The 19,491-nt window shown below is 38.5% G+C and overlaps 1 protein-coding gene and 1 long non-coding RNA gene across 6 annotated transcripts; both read right to left on the bottom strand.

The window, feature by feature from the left end:
• Positions 1-922: 922 nt before the first annotated feature.
• On the bottom strand, positions 923-3,026 carry LOC143431140 (uncharacterized). The gene is made up of 3 exons (XR_013102685.1): positions 2,215-3,026; positions 1,732-1,819; positions 923-1,615 (listed from the first exon to the last, which is right to left on the bottom strand). It is a non-coding gene; the product is annotated as an uncharacterized LOC143431140 (long non-coding RNA).
• Positions 3,027-3,041: 15 nt separating this feature from the next.
• On the bottom strand, positions 3,042-17,923 carry LOC143431125 (uncharacterized). 5 transcript variants are annotated; one of them, XM_076907645.1, is made up of 8 exons: positions 17,470-17,923; positions 17,146-17,405; positions 8,766-8,940; positions 8,209-8,326; positions 7,971-8,115; positions 7,765-7,852; positions 7,202-7,559; positions 3,042-6,959 (listed from the first exon to the last, which is right to left on the bottom strand). In XM_076907645.1, exons 3-8 carry the CDS (start codon positions 8,924-8,926, stop codon positions 3,153-3,155), a joined length of 4,677 nt encoding a protein of 1,558 aa, XP_076763760.1. In that variant the 5' UTR covers positions 8,927-8,940; positions 17,146-17,405; positions 17,470-17,923; the 3' UTR covers positions 3,042-3,152. The 5 variants fall into 5 exon arrangements, with proteins under 5 accessions (XP_076763760.1, XP_076763758.1, XP_076763757.1 ...); XM_076907643.1 differs by lacking the exons at positions 17,146-17,405; positions 17,470-17,923 and adding an exon at positions 16,994-17,109; XM_076907642.1 differs by lacking the exons at positions 17,146-17,405; positions 17,470-17,923 and adding an exon at positions 10,556-10,871.
• Positions 17,924-19,491: the final 1,568 nt, after the last annotated feature.

The raw sequence follows: 19,491 nt of genomic DNA, 5'->3' as shown, positions 1-19,491 counted from the left end.
TTTTACAAATATAGGTAAATACAAGTTTATTCATTATCATGGCAAAATGTTCTACACATACACAATACTAACTTTCCGTTTTCCTTTTTCTTTGATGAACACGAATGAATGAGGCATCTGATGTAATGTTACTACTCTATATCATATTCTAGTTTATCAGACTTGCTTTAACAAATACTTCACGCATAGGACAATTTCTCCCTGTAAGTAGCGAACTATCCATATATCCATGTACATAGATACACGGAAAAATTTGGCAATCATTCAACCATGTAATTTTTATGACTGTACCAAACTATAAATTTATCTATATTACATCAACTTAAATCTATCAGACTTTTCTTTTTTTTTCTTTTAACGAATAAATAAATAGTACTAATAAAAAGAAGAGTAATAAATTTTGAACAGTATCGCATGTCTTTTGTTTTAATGTAAAACTAATTATAAACCATAAATTCTATAATTTAAATGAAGTGCTGCATAGCTTGTACGAAAGGGGTTGCATTTCAAATATATGTTTCGCGATGTCAGATGGAGGCTACAAAGATCCTTATGTTGAAGTATTTAACTAGATACATATCTTGTTTTAAATAATGAAACGTATCATTAATCTAGCCCTGATTAGCTAATAATCACAGATATAAGTATCAAACATAGGGATATGGCACTGAAATATGCAAGTCTTTTTATATTTTGTAACAAACAAATATAACTCTTTTTTATGTTTGAATAAAAAAAGATAACATTTGAAACAAAAATGAATAGAATTAACTTGTAATATTTTTAAACCAGGGATGAGCAATCTTCTTTCTGTTACTACTATTGCTATAATTTTATCCTGTGACCTATTTGAAACTATACTTATTCTTTTTTTAAGTCATTTCATGGTTTCATACCCAATTGTTTCGCTACATGCATGTCTTTACTGACTGAAGTTTTCTTAATTTATCAACTTTGGGGGACCTCATATTGCTCATTACTGTTTTAAATCATTACTCCAATTTACAATTGCTATTAATTTGTAGGGTCATTTTAACGTTCAATTTCATATCAAATGTCATATTACCTTGTTTTACTCAGAATTTGTACAGTGAGACATACTTTATCCAAATTTAAAGAAACTGCTCGAACTATTTTCAAAAATATTCATTAAACTTCGCAAAGCATGAATTATGTAAAGGCGTTATAAATTCGAGTATCGTATCGAATGACTTCTTATTAGAAAGCTTTATCGTTCTGATAAGTATACAAAATTTAAGTACTGTTCGCTCGTTTTTACGTGACATTTTGAGTTGTAATCTGGAGTTCTTTGAATACATATCATTTTCCCTTAGGTTCCTATTTTTTATGTAAAGTAAAAAAGTTTAAATTCACAATTAAAAAGTGATGACTAGCTATGCTACTTGCATTGTGACATCTATGTATTTTATTTATAACAAACAATGCTGTTATATGTATGGAGAGGACAGGTTAGAGAGTTGAAGCCAGCTGATATTTCCTATTCTATTCTTGCGTGGTGGTACGATTATTTCTATGTCATTTGGCAAATCTATTGATATCACATTTTGAATTTCAGCATTTTCCTAAAATTCTTCAATATGCGGTAATAATTAACCTGAAATAGGGGATATATTAGTTATGTAGTTCTGTAATGTAGATTAGAAATAACTTTAAAGAGATATTGTCCAGAAATACAATTTCCACATAAATATAACAATATCCTAATCTTACCTCTTCAATGTTTTTCTAGCAAAATATAATTTTCTGTTCAATCTGGTTTTCTTATTTCTCCAAATTTACATAATTTTCTTTCAATGAACTGAAAAAATAAAAATTATATTAGTCTCTACAAGTCAGGTGTTCCATATAATGCCAATACAAGCTGAGACCAATGAAAATTGCTTCTGTTTTTCAGCTATGACTTTTTACTAGCCTCATCCTGTCTGTATCCAAATGTACATTCACTCCTCATTCAACAGGCAGATGGTTTCAGCTTGTATTAGCATCATATGATGCATCTAAACCAATTAGACTAATGATTTTAGAGGTGTACACTTTGTTGAAAGTTACACATGTTACTAACGAAACACAGATGATTGTGGCAAACAATCAGATAATATAAATCACCATAAATTGCCAGAGAACAAGTTTGTAAGTTGTTTTGAACTGCTTAATAGTGCATTCACAATTATGCGTAAATGTAAACTATCTTACCTTCCATATAAGAGTGATTAAATCGAAACTCTTGCGTGCAATTATTTTGCCTTATTACGACATATTTACAAAATTATGTACAAAAGTGATTTTGTCCAGATATATAAAAAATCTCAACTACTCTATAAAAGACGAAATTTTTGTCCGAAACGATCACGAACGCCACTTAATTTAATTACAACTATTAGAACTACGTTGAAATTAATCAGTCATCGACAATTGATAAAACGTGATATAATACTGCACAGCTTTATACAAAAACAAGAATTTTACGAACACTAAAGAATTTCCTATCGCTTACGAAATCGCTTATGCTCAACGTAATACAGGTACGATCTACAAAATCTGAACATCTTCCGTGTTGTCATTTTCATTCCGTGTTGTTGCGTGTTTCCCAAAAAATCTTCACTAATGTTGATCTTCGCGCGTTGTACTATACACTTTTTTTTTGCCAGTATGCGAATATCTTCCTAAGATAATTTATCTTCACGATTTGTACAGTATTGTAACACTTATGCAGTAGAGGTATTGATTCTAATTGTGGTTACGGCTCGTGCCGATCTTCGAGCTGACGAATGAAGAAAATAATGACGAGCGATAGAGAAACTGGTCGGAGAGTGAAACAATATTCCTTATTTTTGTTAACTACAACTTTTATCAATGTAATCGCCTGAGGTTTTTTTTTTATTAAAATATCGCTAAACACGATACAGCTTGAATCACATCTCCTTATTCAATGAGTGATAACTTATTTTCCTCGTCCACTAAATAAGCATGCGATTTAAACTATATCGTGCTCGTTTCTTTTTTTCTTCTTTCACCAGCACATTGATAAAAGTTTAAACAAAAATCTTATAGAATCAATGTACAACGTGTTCATTCGAATGTCCGAAAAATTTCTTACAGTAGGCAATTTTGTCACAATGAGGCGGTGTCGATCATCGACTAGTCTTTTTGCGTTTACGTTTTGACTCACCGGACGGATTCCATTCTGGATCGACATCGGTGTAAGAATAATTTACTTTAGGAACGTTTCTTTTTGAGCTTCTCCTTTGTCGTAAAGGCGCTTGTGTTTTATTTACCTTTTTGTACGTTCCTTCCTGCTCTATTGATTCTATCTTGAAACGCTTTAACGCGTTCATGTTCGATAAATTGATCTCCTTCTGTTGCACGGGCGTTTTAACCGACCTCTGAAGACAAGACTCTTGGCACATTGTATTATCGGACTGATCGTTCGCTAATCGAAATTGACGCTCAATCTTCCTCGTATTCTCCTTCGTGTGATTCGGATGAGAGCCGCCAACGTGCACGTCCTTATAGTAATCTCTTCTCACCAAACTGGAACTGCAATGATACCCGCTGCGTGTTTCCTCTTTCTTCGAGAGGGGTAGTTCGTATTCGGACTTCACCATCTCGCCGTACGCCATGGCGTGCGCTTTCCACCTCTTTTTCAAGGGCAACTTGATCTTCGCGTCCTTATTGAATATCTTCTCCGAGTCGCACTGCACGTCGAGCTTCTCCAACGTGCTGTTCTGCAAGAGGTCCTTTTCTAACTTACGCAATAATTGATCGTCGCATAATTTGTCGATGACGGCGTCGCTCTTCGCTCTGTCACGCTCCTGGACGGCGGGGCTTTGTACTGACGAATGCGTTGGCAAAAAATACGGAGCACTTTCGATGCAAGACACGTGGGTATCTGTAGGCGGATGCATGCACTGTCTGCAGTGCGCGACGATATCGTAGGTGCAGTTTAAACACGAGCAACGCGATCTACCGCACGGGCTGCTCGACTTCCCGTGGGAATGTAGGGAAGTGGTGGCGTTTATTTGCAAACTGCACGACACTGACGTGCAATGCTTATGATATGGTATGCACAGGTCCCCGTTGCCAGCACAATTTCCGCAAATCGATGGCAAGGTGTTGGGATGCGTCGCGGCAATGTGTATGGGATGTTGAGCGTCAACTTCGTGCGTGTGTATCCCATTGCATCCCGGAATCGCGCAGTTCGAGGCGATGTGATTTGGGATACTGTTAAACTCTTGTTTGATGTTCTGTCGAAACGCCAGATTCGACTTCGACGGTATCCTCTTGTCCACCGGCTTGCTCATTATGTTCACATCCTGGTACATCTGCGAATTAATAGAGAGCATATCAGTTGGCAAGGGTACTTTCTTCGAATACGATTTCACGTCTGAGAAATTGCTGTCCTCGGGTTCTACCTTGATTCCTTTACCGCGCACCGTAGAGTATTTACTCTCTTGACACGATAATTCTTTACTGTACGGTATTAATTCCAAATTATACGATGTGTGTTCCAAGGAAGTTACGGCTTCGAACTGTCCACACTCCTCGGATGGAAATATCCAACTCTTCTCTTTTAACCTGTTGATCTCTTCATCGCTGTTATGATCCTTCGAGTTCTCGGCCGCCTTATTTATGATGTACAAATTACTGTTTGGAGACTTTTGCAATAAAACCACGGTTTCGCCATTGAGTATCACATTCGTGTTCTCCTTCGTGGTCTGCACGTTATTCTCTATGAGAGCCAAATTGTGTGTCACCGCGTCTACGTCGTAATTTACGTTCGCCTCCGGATGGGAAACTACTTTGCACAAATCGTTATCGCCGTTTCCACTCTCTGCTTTGTCAGATGTTACTTCCACGCGTAGCGTCACTTTATCTAACCCGCTTTCGGGATAGATGCCAACAATTCTGTTGATTACGTCCGTGGATGGATTCTCAAGCATCTGAGAAACGGTGTTCGACGAATCATTGGTATCTGCTTCGTCGTCGGTAATTTGATTGTAACAAGAATACCTCAGAGTTGCATAATCTTTCACCTTTATTTGGTCACATTTCACGTCCGACCCGGGCTTCAAATGAGACACGTGCTGTGAAACGCTAGCTAACAACGACAGACCATCGATATTGTCTTGTAACTCGGAATCTTGAACTATATATTTATTTTCCGCAATATTGTACATGTTCTTTTCCTCTATTATTTTGTATAAATTATCATGCTCCTTCGATGTTACTTCCGGCGACACTTGTAACGTTCTGTCATATTCACAGGGAGCAGCTTCCTTATTAACGTACTCGCCGAAATTACTATCGTATTTGCCGTCTATTATATCTTCTACAGGCTTTCTAAAATTCGTATCGATACAAGAATTTTCGTTATTCTCAGTATTTTTATTCGGGCACATTACACGAACAGTATTAGAAATATCTTCCTTATCCATAGAATGAGATTCGAAAATAGATTCTCTAATATTAGCGATGCTTGATTTATTTTCTCCTATATTCTTGTTTATCTTCTTGTAATTACAAATCTCCAATTCTGTCTGCGGGCAGAATTCGTTTCTCACTCCGTTTGTACATTTTGATGATTTCGACTTTATTTGCGATTGAAACTGCTCTTCCATTACTGAATTTTCGACGCGCATTGATTGTTGCTTCTCTTCGTGATTCAATATATCCTGAACAGGAGACGCGTGCACGCTCCTTGCCATTTCAATAATAGTCACATCATTGTTATCGTTACTTTGCGCGTTAATTAATTCATTGGATTTAACTGTAGAATTAACCATCTTGTCAGCGCAGTCAGATTTACAAACTGTTTCATTCAAACAAACATTTAATGTCCCGTTGTCCGAGACGCTCTGATCATTTAGTTCGAGCTCCACGTCCGTTCTCGACAACGTTATTCTGTCAGTTCTATCATCGTTAGTTACATTAAAGTTAGAACGATTAGAATTAACAGAGCTATCTTTGGAATCATATTGTGTACATATTGTGGTACTATTTACATCTGGGCATTCTGTTTCTAGATCACAGACTTTTGTAAAACTTTCAACTCTTTCGCGTGCTTCAGGCTCCAAGAAAACGTCTGTCTCTATCAGTCGCTTGATCACAGTTTGTTTATTAAATCTATCGTTCTCCTTTTCATCGCTCTGTATACTCGAAATATCCCCATTACTTAAACAATTACTATTCGCAGTAGTGTCCGAAATGTTTGATACTTGATTCGATTGTGGGAGTATCTCAGTTAAAACCGCTTTACTGGTCACCGTAGACGCTTTAATATCTACTTCGTTAGTATTGACTTTCGTAACAGTAACGCAACTTTCGGTCGGTTTCCTTAGGTTCTCTGTACAAGTTATCGGCTGCTTGTCAATTTCCATTTTATCTTCACCCTCTTCAATGGTGGTGACTGCCCGGCATACTTTCGATTCATTTTTCTCGCGGATGTTCCTAGTGGCTGATACCAATTGAGACGAATCTTCCGACTGATGACTAGCACTCTGTGAAGTTGTATTCGATGGATGCGTGTGATTGACATTCTTCTGCTTCCTCTTCTTCTGTGATGTTTTCACTATCTTCAGGTCGATCCTCCTTTTCGCTTCTTCCAACCACGGTAATTTCCTAGAGTTCCTTTTTTTTATACACTTTGTGAGTACAGTATCGCTGGTCAAATCGATAATAATGATTTCATTGGACTTTTTACATTTTTTTTGCAAGCGAATTTTATTTGATTTAACTGTTTTAGGATTAACGTGTTTCGTAGAAATATTATTCGAAAATGTCTCTAAAGGTTTAAAACTAGTTTTCTCTTCCAAATTTGAAGGCTTAAAAGATTTTAGCAAAGAAATAGATTCATTCTGTTTAGTTTCATCTGATATAATTGAATTTACGTTATTATCTACATGTTCTACATCTTTATTAGCCGTATTTTCCTGCTGAGCCTATGAACAGATAAGATGTTCAAGTATACCCTTCCTATGTATATGCCTCTCGAAGTCTACTTTTATCTTATCGCTTATTTCGCAAATAAGTTTTAATTATCGCGATTAATTATTTCATGTAACTCTTGTCACAAATTATAAGTGCCACTTATAGCAGTGCACACGACCGTAATATATCAAGAAATAAAGAGTGCAATATATAGCTGTGTATGAAAATATAGAAATAGTACAAAAGTAAATACCAATTCCGAATTAATTCTACTGGACGAAGTTGCAGGTCCGTCCTTCTGGCGTACACATCCGTTACTTTCTCTGCAGTATTTTACAAACATTTCACAGTGCTTCTTTATATCAAATTTATGCTGCAATAGAGCTTTTGTAGAATTTGGTTGACTCTTTGGCACTTTCGGCAATACATCTTCTACTAGACTCGGCGAGAACGTGGATGGCAATGGCCCCAGAGATGCGATTGCAGCAGCAGTTATTTGATTCTTAACAGCCACATTTTCGTTTATTTTTCTCCACAAACAATAAATAAAAAAGTAACGTATATACATGATACTTGACTCTGGATGCGTGGGAATATTTTTTATTATTTTCCTAAGGGAGAAAATATCAAAATTTACATTATAAATAGTCATTTTACAAGTATAACGTAAGTTTAGTGTAAATATGTTATATGTCCACATTTTGTTTAATTTACATTCTCATATCCTATGATCAACTTTTTTGCTATTCTTATACTGTTTTAGTTCAATTCATGCTCATTTTGTTCTACAGATAATCTGAACTTATTTATACTTACATTATAACTGGATCTAAAATATGATGGTAATTGTGACACATAAATTGTACTTTGATCAAAGTATCTAATAAATGTTCAGTGGAATGTTCTGAAAGAAACACGTGAATTTTTCTTTAGAGTAAGTATATAATGACATAGCACTTCATATTGCTAGTAACTTAATTAAATAAAATTACTGTGATAAATTTGTACAACAATGACCATACCTAGATAAACATAAAGGCAAGAAGTAAGTCTGGCATAAATTTTATCATGATCCTCGTTGCTCTTCCTAGATGCTTTTAATTCCATATCTATGTAGAATGCTAATAAGTTCGACATGTTATTTAAATAACTGGACCTATCACGATCCTAAAAGACAAAATTATATTAAATCATGCTACATAGAAAAAAAGTTTAGGATACAGTTATATAAAATCATCAATATTATAGAAAATAGCCTACCTCAGAAAGATCACGATAAATATACAAGAATAACATTAAGGTGTCACTAATAGAATCTTTTAATTTTGCTGCTCTCAAGGGCCTTGTATAACACTCATTTATACTGACGCTTACATTTCTGTAAGGAAATTATTTAAGCATTTTTTAGTCTATTATAAGAAGATTCACAAATTTACTGCATACCACGCATTTCTATCTTTTTATATAATTTAACATACTTCAATTGATTTATTTTACTGATACTACAATTAAAAATTAATACGATTATATTATAAAGTATATTCATTATTTTCTGTCACTTTCCAGCCATTCTTTTTTAATACCTACTGTATTGCATAAGAATAACTTTTCCATTACAAAATACAGTTGATAACTCAAATTTGTTATCAATGGAAAAAGCATGCTCATATAGTAGCTTTCAATTACATACAAAATAATCTATGATGATAGCTACATGATTGAAATGTTCATTGTTAATGATTTTTATACCAGTTCTCAGAAAACCTGTTACTGGTAAACTAAATGTAATACAAATTAGTAAATATATAATTCATTACCTCACATAAAATTGCATAAGTTTTGTTAAAGATGTCATACTTTTTTCAGTATGTATATGGCTGCACATTTTACTAAACTCTAAGATCCAAGGAAATAATTCAGTACTTAATGACTTTGATTCATCGTTATTCTGTTCTAGTTTCCCATTGTTTTTAACCATTTCCTTTTTGATATCTGTGCATCGATAAAAATATTTGTTGAAGGTGTTTGTCACAATAATCAACTTGCCAAAAAGGACTTCACAAAAATTTATGAAAAATAAACCAATGAATAACTCACAGACGTGGAATAGAAAATAAAAACAAAAAATTGAGCACCATGCAATTCACCATGTAGTGGATATAATGAACCTAATTAGAATATTTCCAATTTAACCAAGTGCGAAGTGAACAATACAAATACATTTTTAAGTGCACATAAATTTGTATACTAAATATTTCGAGTGTGTTTAATAAAACATTAGGTTTCAATGTGAATAATACAAATCTCATCAACATTTTTCACACACGAATGCTTAAAATCCAAATATGTTAAATTATTTCAAAAGAATTTTATTAATTTACTTATACAACATAATAGTCAAAAGCACATTTATATACGGATATTCTGAAAGATTCTAGAAATTATTTTTGGCAATTAATTAACGACGCAACAGAACAAAACAATGACATGTTTTCATAATCGATGAGACACAGTATAAAATAGGCAATAATTGTTTGAGACACTTTCCTCGCTATTTTATAAAAACATTGTTTAACATTTAACATGTCTATTATAATTCTTCTATAATAATTTAATATATAGTTAGAAAATTCCTGTTACTTGAAGTCGAGAACGACTTTAAATATATTTATACAAAATTACGAAGCTTGATCAATTAAAACTAGAAAATAAGATCAATATACAAGATACTCAATAGATAAATTAGAATAGATTAAAATGCACTGAAACGAATTATTCTTCTCTAGACACATATGCATTGTTCACTTATCACAAGGTTGATTTTTCACAGTACACTTGTAATAGTATCAGCGAAGGACATATCTTTGTTTAGCGTCGTTACGCACTATTAACGAGTCGCGTCGGCGACTTGAAGAATGAGCAAAAGCTACGCGACTGAACTCACAATCTAAAAGTCCGTCCCTATCACAGAAAACGTGAAACAGAATGGTTTGCGAGGAGATCGCTTGGAACTTGAACTGTTTCACCAAGTGAAATAGAAAAGAACGTACGCGATATATAAATTACAAGATCTATCCTACGAAATGAATATCAGTCGACTTTTTTTTGAAGACAATCGAAAAATACAAAGAAGAACTCCTCAACTCTGTCGAAGTACTCGTTAGAGCCACCAAAAATCGAACGCCTGAAATAACATTTTCTATACCGTGGTCCACTAATTTACGCGTGAACGCGTGCATTTGATTCGACGCACTTCATTGGTTATCTGTGCGTCCCTCGTGTTTTCGCCGGCGACTAGCTGGTCGCCGCCAACTAAAACGCGTACGTATTTACGAGCAAATTGTATTCTATTGGACCCCAGTAACCGGCTACGACCCGATCGCTGGCAACTGATCGGCGATGTGTAACGACCCTTAGCGATTTCATTTGCATTTCTATTCACTTGGCAGACACTGAATAGCAGTGGCAATAAGTGCAGCGACATATCGATCGAGTGCGCGTCGAGTTTGCCTGTGTGCGGAGGGGCTGGCGTGTTTTTCGGCACTAAACATTCGTAAACAACAATAATAACGGAGGACACTTTTTAACGGACACATAACCCACGTACCTTGCACCAGAGCACTCTTGCTCTGCATGCTGTGTATCCGCTCTTGCGCAGCACAATTCATTTTACTGAAACTTTTAACAAACGCGTTAGTATTACGTAAAAACGTTCGTCCCTGCCAGAGCGTACCTAATATTAGAGACCACAGAAACTATCGCGACCGCGTCTCTCCACTCACTGCGCTCTCCACAACGGCCATATTGACACTGACATTCCGTGCAGCCACCGCGAGAGCGCGTCCCTTACACCCCACTGTTACCAAGCTCTCGTATATATTATATCTTTCACTTCAAAAACACCCACTAAAACTAAAATCCAACTACGTATGCATATGTATTCGAGCGAGTATCCGTCCCCTGGCCTCTCGCATCGAGCAGCCTTCCCTTCTGCTGTTGCGTGCTTAAACGATGCGATAGAGCGCCTTTGATGCCGACGCTTCCGAGGACTAAACTTCGATTTACTTCGTAGCATTCTTCCGAGGGTTAAAAGTCGCGAGGGTTTAGAACTGAATGGCTGATTCGCCAGCCTTTCAGGTAACCCAGCCAATGGTGGCCCGCCAAACGAGTAGCGCGCAAATCATGAACCGAGTAGACCGATCCCTCCTCCGCGGAGGGCCCAATCAGAATCAAGTAATTAAGTAATTGTAACACGGTGGTTTGCAAATATGCATTTATACGACTATTTTCGTGGTTTCGTCGAGAAATTAACCGTCTCGACGAAATATTTCGAGTGGAGATTAATTTTAAGACTATATAATGTCTTTTACCTGGAACGTAATGCAACAGCAAGATAAATTCGATCAGTCTTGTAAAAATCTTAAGATCAGTATAAAATGAAATTAATTTTGTCGCCAACAAGTAAGTTAACAAATATAGAAGTACAAACTCGTCATATATCCAATCTTTTGTTCATGGTGCATCTTTCTAATATTGTAACAAATGTTCCAAATACAGAGCCTTCTACCAAGAAAATGTGCTACACTTCAGATTGACTTTTATAATGAGTTATTGTGAGAAAAATAGTGACAACTACTTGTAACGTCTCTCTACCTTTAGTACCACTGATTAAGTTCAAGAACGAAGAATGTACTTGTTCAACAACATTTTCTCGTCAAACCAGTGGTGAGATCTGAAAAATAGCGACAACTATCGCAACGTGCATCCCACGCATTTAATTATGCCAAATCTGACTTGCGATACGCTCGACTAACGACATGCTCGCACAGAGTAACATCGTTTGAATGGAAAGTATCAAGCAAACCCGTCGTGGAGCGATAAATAACCGATCCGAAATCCAACGGAAATTTTAACAACTAAAAATTGATTCAACTCCGACGTGGTGTGTAAAGGCGCGTGCGCAGCAATATCTGGAAAGCTCGACTTGCTCTCTCGGTCCTTGTCGGCCGTAGCCACGATCCTCCGTTCCGGCGGTGTCGCCTACCTCGGGCTCAGTGAGCCGATGTGTGAGCGCCGCGACGCCCAGAGCAGCCCCGACGTCAAGCGTCGCCGACGTGGGTTTGACGAGAGGCCACGTTTTCTTTCTCGTCCTCGTCGTCGTCGTCGTCGTTGTTGTTGTCGTCGTCGTCGTCGTCGTCGTCATTTTCGTCATCGTTTTCACAGTTGTCTTTTTTCGATCGGCCATTGTGGTGGCGCACGCGGCTGCACATCGCCGATCGGTTTGGTGCGCGACGAAAGGCAGACAGAGAGAGAGACAGAGACGCGTACAGTATACCTTCCTCTCTCCCTCTCTTTACCTCCTTCTATCGGTCTCTCTCTCTCTCTCTCTCTCTTTCTCTCTCTCTTTCTCTCTTGGCCTTTCCGCCCTGATTATCTCTGTCTATCTCTAATTTGACACTCGCATGTTCGCTTGAATATCATAGTCTCGCTGCTATCGTTGCTGTCCTTTCCATCGGTGGTTCACGTGTCCCGCGGATGCGTTGCGAAACGCACTTGCTCTCTCTGCTCTCCACCGGTCACCCGTTGCTCGAGGGCGGCATGGCCACGAAAAGGAAAGGGGATGACCGCGGACGAGGACACGGTCAACGATGAACCAGCAGTAAGGAGAATGACATAACACGCAACGGGTACATTGCACACATACGTACGTGTTTGATTTGGTTCGAGTTGTACGCGATTCGACGCGCGACCGCGGACACCTTTTTCACGCGATGCATGCAAGAAAACCGCCCATAGCCGCTGTCTTTTTCACTCCTTCGTTCGAACGTGTCATTTCTGTCTTTTTTTCTAGAGAATCCCCCGGTTTTTCTTTCTTTTTTTCTGTTCGTTGTCCCGTAGTTGAAGCATTGGGAGAAGATATTTGCTACAACGAGGGGCGAGAAACAGAGGAGGATAATGGAGTGCGAGTGCGAGCGGAAGGGGAGGGACGCGCGAGGGTTGAGACGGAGAAGAAGAGACGAGGGCGAGAGAAAATGTGCTATGACTGATTGTGAGTGCACGGGTGAGCTATGGGGGATGATAGGGTGGTATGAGACTACAGTGGAGGGGGTACAGAGTGGCTCGTATGAGATAGAGAGAGGGGTGCATGACACGGGTGAATGAAGATGGCGATGCGCTTCGACATAAGTAATACTTCACGAGGGTAACTCCGTGTGACGGTAAAGGAGTGATTATAACTTTCCAATTATGCAACCCTTCGAGTTTACTACGGTTCTCGCTGCACCGTCTGTCGATTCTCGCGAAATTTTTAATTAACTTCACGCTGGTCGATTCAAAGAGCATGCGTCGATGCGTGGACAGAAGAGAGACTGTTTGAAAAGCATTCGGTGAATTGTTACATCCATCCAGTTCAACGACTTCCTCGTAACAAGGCAAAGAACAATTATTTTCCGTTTTTTATTCGTATTGCGATCTTCGAATACGTGTCGCTTGACCAGCACAATCTCGAGTAAGATTTTGATTCGGGGTTTACCTGTTGATTCTGCAGAAAACGGGTGTTCGTTATGCGAAGTATGCACGTTTAGTAATTTACCTGATACTATCAATCGGTACATGCATGGCTGTGACTGCTATCGTGCGATACGATTTAAAGTTGAATTTGTCAATGGGGTGTATGCACACGCGTAAATCTTATAACTCCTCTTATAATGTTTGCGCGCCCACTCTCAGTGAAAGTATTTAAACGAAATTGTAATTAAGATAGAACCACGCAGCATGATTAAATGCCCCTGATCGTCTCTGCGTTTTCAGTCAGATAAAACAATTTTACTTGTACAACTTCTAACTGGTACGAAACTGAACTCGTAAAATACCGAATTCGTGGAAGAAGACTTAATGTATCTATAACTGATATATGTGTACACACGTACTCTACAACGAGAAATGTGTCACGAGCTTGAGACAGGTGAACGCTGACCTAATGCCATTAGCACATCGTAAATTAAAAAAATATCGACCGCCATTTCGTGGAGCACAATAATTATACCCGGCCACGCAATCTCTTAATTACTTTAGGTAGCGTCCATGTAATACGCTCTAACAGGTCTAAGTTTGCATTAATGTAACACAGCCAGACGGAAATACCGTTTGATCACGAAGAGAGGCAACGAACAGTCCCTTTTTTTTTCCCTCCCCCACCTCTTTTCATTTTCTAGATTACGGAATCGTTTCATATATTTGAGCCCTCCGTTGCGGCGAATCGACGAGAATGTAAAAGCACGGCTAAAAATTGCACGGCAGTTTCTACGTGGGAGTGAAGATGCAGGGTAAAGAACGCGGAGGATCCGTTCAATTTCTCCTTGCTCGTTCACGATATCGATGCGAGTGTACGCGGCAGTGAACCGGTTGCCCACTTTTCAATATTGTTTGTGACAGAAACATTGCCAGGAAGCGAATTAAAATTCATAGTTCTGTGAGAGCCACGCGTGTCGTATATTGTAACGGGACTAAAAATCATGAACGGCGAAAGTTTATTGAGATAAATTCGTGCATAGAAGAGAATTCGTTGCTGGACGACATCTGTATGGTGAGTCCTACTTGATGTTGGTATATGTTGTCCATTTAGAATTAGTCGTTGTTAGAAATTAAAATTCATGCTGATTGGTGTCGAAGAGCAATGTCAGTGTTCGTTGTTGTACTCGTTGTCAACTGTTGTGTTCGTACGCATTCAAGTCTGCATGTTCAGTGTTCGTCGTGTCAAAGGTGTACATACTCTGTGTTCCCTAATTTCACGTGACTAGATCCTACGTTTAAAATATGCACAGGCTAATTAATGCTGTGTAATTGATCGAATTTTGGTAGCCCGTAATATGTTTCGCGTGCACCTGCTGCGGCGTTATAATTCATTTACCCATATCGCAGGTGTAAGTGTTCGAGTTTCACGAACAGTGTGTTTCGCATACTTATAAATCATAATTCGATGTTCACATCGCATGTTAATTGCTTCAGTGGGTTCTGCTATTAAATTCGAGCACATCTGAATTTACATGTAAGCGTAGAGGTTCCATTTATACGTCAGGACATTATAATAAAGTTGAACTCTGCGAGAGATGGAAGAGTTGGGAAGAAAATTTTTTTGTTTTTTTTTTTACACGTCTCAAACTTTAATGCGAGCAGCGAGAAAAAGAAATTTCACGAGGAAAATCACTGGTCGATCAATGACCATTTCGAAGTTGTTCTCAAGTAGTTATCACGGTTTCACCATTTCAGATCTGTCGCGTTTAGAACTGTCAGAAGTGTTCTGATAATTCTAAGTATGAAAGTTTTCTTTCAGTACTTGTGAAATAGATAGGCAACCTATTTTTCATGTATTTAAATAAATTTTCCTTCGTTATCGCTCTTAACATATCATTAATGTATTAATTAGTGCCTAATATAATAGCAGTGTACGTTAAGTATTGCTATCGATTATAATTGAGCAGATAGCTGCTGTATGCTTAGATATAATTGAAAGTAGAGTCAGTGAACTCGCACCAATCCTGGCACGTGAAGGTATCGATCCTTTTTCCGCTGTACGTATTTCTGTACGCTGTATAATTATACTCTATCAATTCGTATCAAGTTAGATTAGTTTCTGAACTATGTAGAATAGACCAGGGCAACGCAAATATTGCCACTTTATTTGTGTTTTCGTGTACGTACAGTATACATGTCACAGCTTTTGCGAGCTTATCAAAGTAGCAGATGGATTTAAATATGAGTATTCAAGAAATCATTTAAAAAAAAAACTGACGCACGTTTTTCATAAGTTAGTGTTATCGAAGAATTGTAGAAGAAATAACACAGCACCACTCATATCTCTGGGAAAATCGATATTGAGGTCTAATATTTATCTTGATAACTATTAAGTGTTTTGCGAAGATAATATTTTCCTTTCTCAAGTATAAGTATTTTCCATTATCTGCAGTCTAATACCGCAATTTCTCATTTATCGTCAAATTTTACATTGCACTGTGTGCACAAAATTTTCCAAGTAATAAAAAAAATGATTAACTACTCTAATTTCTTTAAAAATGAGTGAACAGAAGCAAATGATATTTTAGACGAACAGTATTTGCATGAACCTTTCCAAATATTTGATAAACGCTAGATGAGAAATATTTTTAGCTGACCTTCTTTATGGTCTGCAAACAATATTTGTGGCGATAGTGCGTTCAGTCTGGCTCGAACTAAATTTATGAATTCTAACTATGACTACATACGTAGTTTGAAAAAGTATGTTTCACTGACAAATTCTTACGTTAAATCAGGTCTTAAACAATTCAAATGTTCTTGAAAATCTCGTTACATTGTACTTCATTTTAAATAATCCAAGCGCGTTGAAAACTGCGCGCGTTTAAATAATAAATTTATTTAAAAAAAATGCTCCAATTACACACGGAGAACTTGTTTATTTAAATAAATTTGAAACGAGCGTTAGACCGATAGAGTTTCATGCGGGCTCGTTTTTGTTCGAGTATAATGTTTCTGATCGTGTCACATCTCGCAAGTCCTGCTTCTTTGTACGTTTTAAGTCAACCCGTATTCAAATGCCACGCTGCGACATAAAGGACTATAGACATTTGAGCCCCGCGTGAGCTATGTAAATGAATACACGGATTCAACTTCGCATCCCTTTTACCGTGAAGCGATAAAATGTGTCAGCCCCTTTACATTTCTCTCGCTTCATTACCCTTCACTGTTCATTGATTGCACATCAAATTTATGAATATGTTATCTTTATTGTTATTTTCTCAGTATTTATGACGATCAAATTTCGGATATATTGATTTCCAATGCTGTATCCAAGAGTCAGGCTAACTCTCGCTCATTTTCTCAACTCTTTAATCACATACACCTCTGCCTTTATATTACTGCAAATATTGGTAGTAGCTTTAGAGCAAATGTTTGACAATACAGATCAAATGTATCAACTATAATATATTTCGCGTTTCGACCTCGGTTTAATTGATAAACTTCACTCGAAAAGTGATATGGTTGTACTTACCATTTTTAAAATCCGCGCCATATAAATCTGCCCGCACGTGGTTCATCAATGGGCGATCTAACCTCAAACACGCACTTCACACTCCGCACATCGGCACATTGTACACAGGACAAAAAAAAAATCAGCTGCAGCAGGCATTTGCATTCGCTCACGATGGTCTTTTCCTCAAAATATCCTCCAACGGCACTCGGATGTAAGGTCGCCAATAAGTCTCGTCACTCGACGCAATCTATTTCCCCTCATTTTACTCTCCTTCGTACGCGTGATCGCTTTCCCGTTGACAGTTATATCGAGCGTCATTCTGGCTCCAATATCCATCCCACGAGTACTCCCGAATAACCAATGTTACAGGTTCAACCAGGCGAGGAAAGATTCTTAAAGAGTCCTACTCGATCGAAGGACGCGTTCGCCGCTTAAAGGAGACATAACAGTCGGCGAACAATCGCGATCAGCGGTTCGATGCAAAGGGAACTTACACGTAGAGACGTTTCCTTGAGCACGTTCGTAGCGTTCCATCGTCGTGATCGGGACTCATGGCGGTTGTTGATCGTTCGTGGTGGCCGATAAGTTTGCTTCGACCAGCTACGATGCTCCTTGGAGAGAGGTTAGGTTCCATTGACAATGCAACTTTGTGATACGCGATATGAGCCGGAAACGAAAGCCGCGGTTGGTAATTACATGAAGCCACGGGCGCGGAATCAGGTTTGCACGGTGTGGAAACGTGCAAGGGCACCGAGTCCGTGACACTGATCAACAGATTCACACGTATCGTATCATTCACGTCTCATCCCACGAGCGTACTATACATTGGTAATTGCCTCGCAGTGTGAGTCGCCCAGGGCCACTAATACCAAGGACCAACGTAAGAGCTCGCTTACCATTTTTGCCACAATCGAGCACGTTCACCATTCGAATAATGTACGAGCCGAGCAATAACTGGCCGATCGATTCGATGCCCTTTGGAGCACACACACGAGTAGACACCACGATCCCTTGCTTACCACTTTTTCGCGAACGATCCCGACAAGTATTCCTCGCCTATCTGTTAGCCACGACCGCTGCCAAAACAAACGCGATGCGTATGATGATACGCCTTCGTGTATACTGCGGCGGTGTGTCTCACGCTCATTTCATAGCGACAATGAAAAGCCCAATATGTGGTATACGATGTACCATGCCGTGATGCGTAAGAAAAATGGAATGCACCTCCGATTGTAGATAGTTCCCTCCGTTTGTCGTGCTCATTTTTTATCCTCCCGATTTCTTCGCTCGTCCCACTCTGTTCGAACCGAAGAGAGATCGTCGTTACTCGCAAATAAAAGGAACGGCTCGTTACGAATTCGTAATATTTGTGTATATTCTTTTGAGAGCTGAATAAAAGTGGCATAAAAGTGGAATTATGGCGGAATTATGGCGGAAACGGTTTGAATGTAGATTAAGCTATAGAGCCGCGATGCAAAGCAGGGTTTCTATACAACTGCCTTCATAATGCAACCTATTGTTTGCTAAAGTAATATAAATCGGATTTATATCTGGGGAATTAAACGAGATTATCCACTTCAAGCGGTGTACTACTTACGTTATAAAAATATGCTATAGAATTGAAAATCTATCGAATGTTACGGTTTGCAATACATTTATCAATTTGTTTTGCAGAAAATTCCGCGAACGCAACTTCTAAATATACACATAGTACTTCGCTAAAGAGTTACGTAAATAATCGTCAAATTTTACATTGGAGAGGTAAATTTGGATCTGACGGCCAAATGTTTTCATTTTTTTGCCAGTTTCACAAGCTATTACAAAAAAGCGTACCCCGCAACAATTGATTTAAACGACATTTGGAGCTCTGAATGGACGTTCCACAAACGGATGAACTATAATTAGCATCTTATGTTCACATTGTACGATACGTAAAAATAAAATGGACAAAATCGAAGGCGATTCGACTGCGCGAGAACGGTTTTCACGAGAGTAGCTGCAATAGATCGATCGCCTGTTTGCGCGTTTACAAAATAGGCGCGTTTACACGGCGGAATTTCTATTTTCGACAGGGGACAATTCGAGCCGCCGAATCGCAGCGGCACGATCTTAGAAATACGAATTCGCGCGCGTAGCCGGCTTTAAATAGTAGCCTGTGGACCAAGAAAATTTACCAGGGGCAATATCAGGGTATCGTGCCCTTGCGAGACCGCAGAGAAGCAATATGTACTTGGATTCTGATTGCTCTTCTCCGTTTCTATCCTCTCTCCGGCCTTTTTTCCATCTATTTTTACATACTTTACCCCCAGCGCTATTCCAACGGGAATGCTCAGGGGCACGGGCCACGCGAAAGAAGTGAGTGCGGTACGATTGACTATAAAAGCGAAGCACCGAAGATTACGCTCTACTAAAAACTTTCAGCGCGATCTAGGCACAAAGGAGGAGCGGCTAGAGAAGGAAGGAAGGAAGGAAGAAAGTTGTACTGGAAATTTCCGCTCGTAGAGATCAAGTCGTCC

This window comes from Xylocopa sonorina, chromosome 17 (assembly GCF_050948175.1).
Source record: "Xylocopa sonorina isolate GNS202 chromosome 17, iyXylSono1_principal, whole genome shotgun sequence".
In the NCBI taxonomy this organism is placed as follows: domain Eukaryota; kingdom Metazoa; phylum Arthropoda; class Insecta; order Hymenoptera; family Apidae; genus Xylocopa; species Xylocopa sonorina.
The sequence above is the reverse complement of the archived record's forward strand: the minus strand, read 5'-3'. Positions and strand labels throughout refer to the sequence as shown.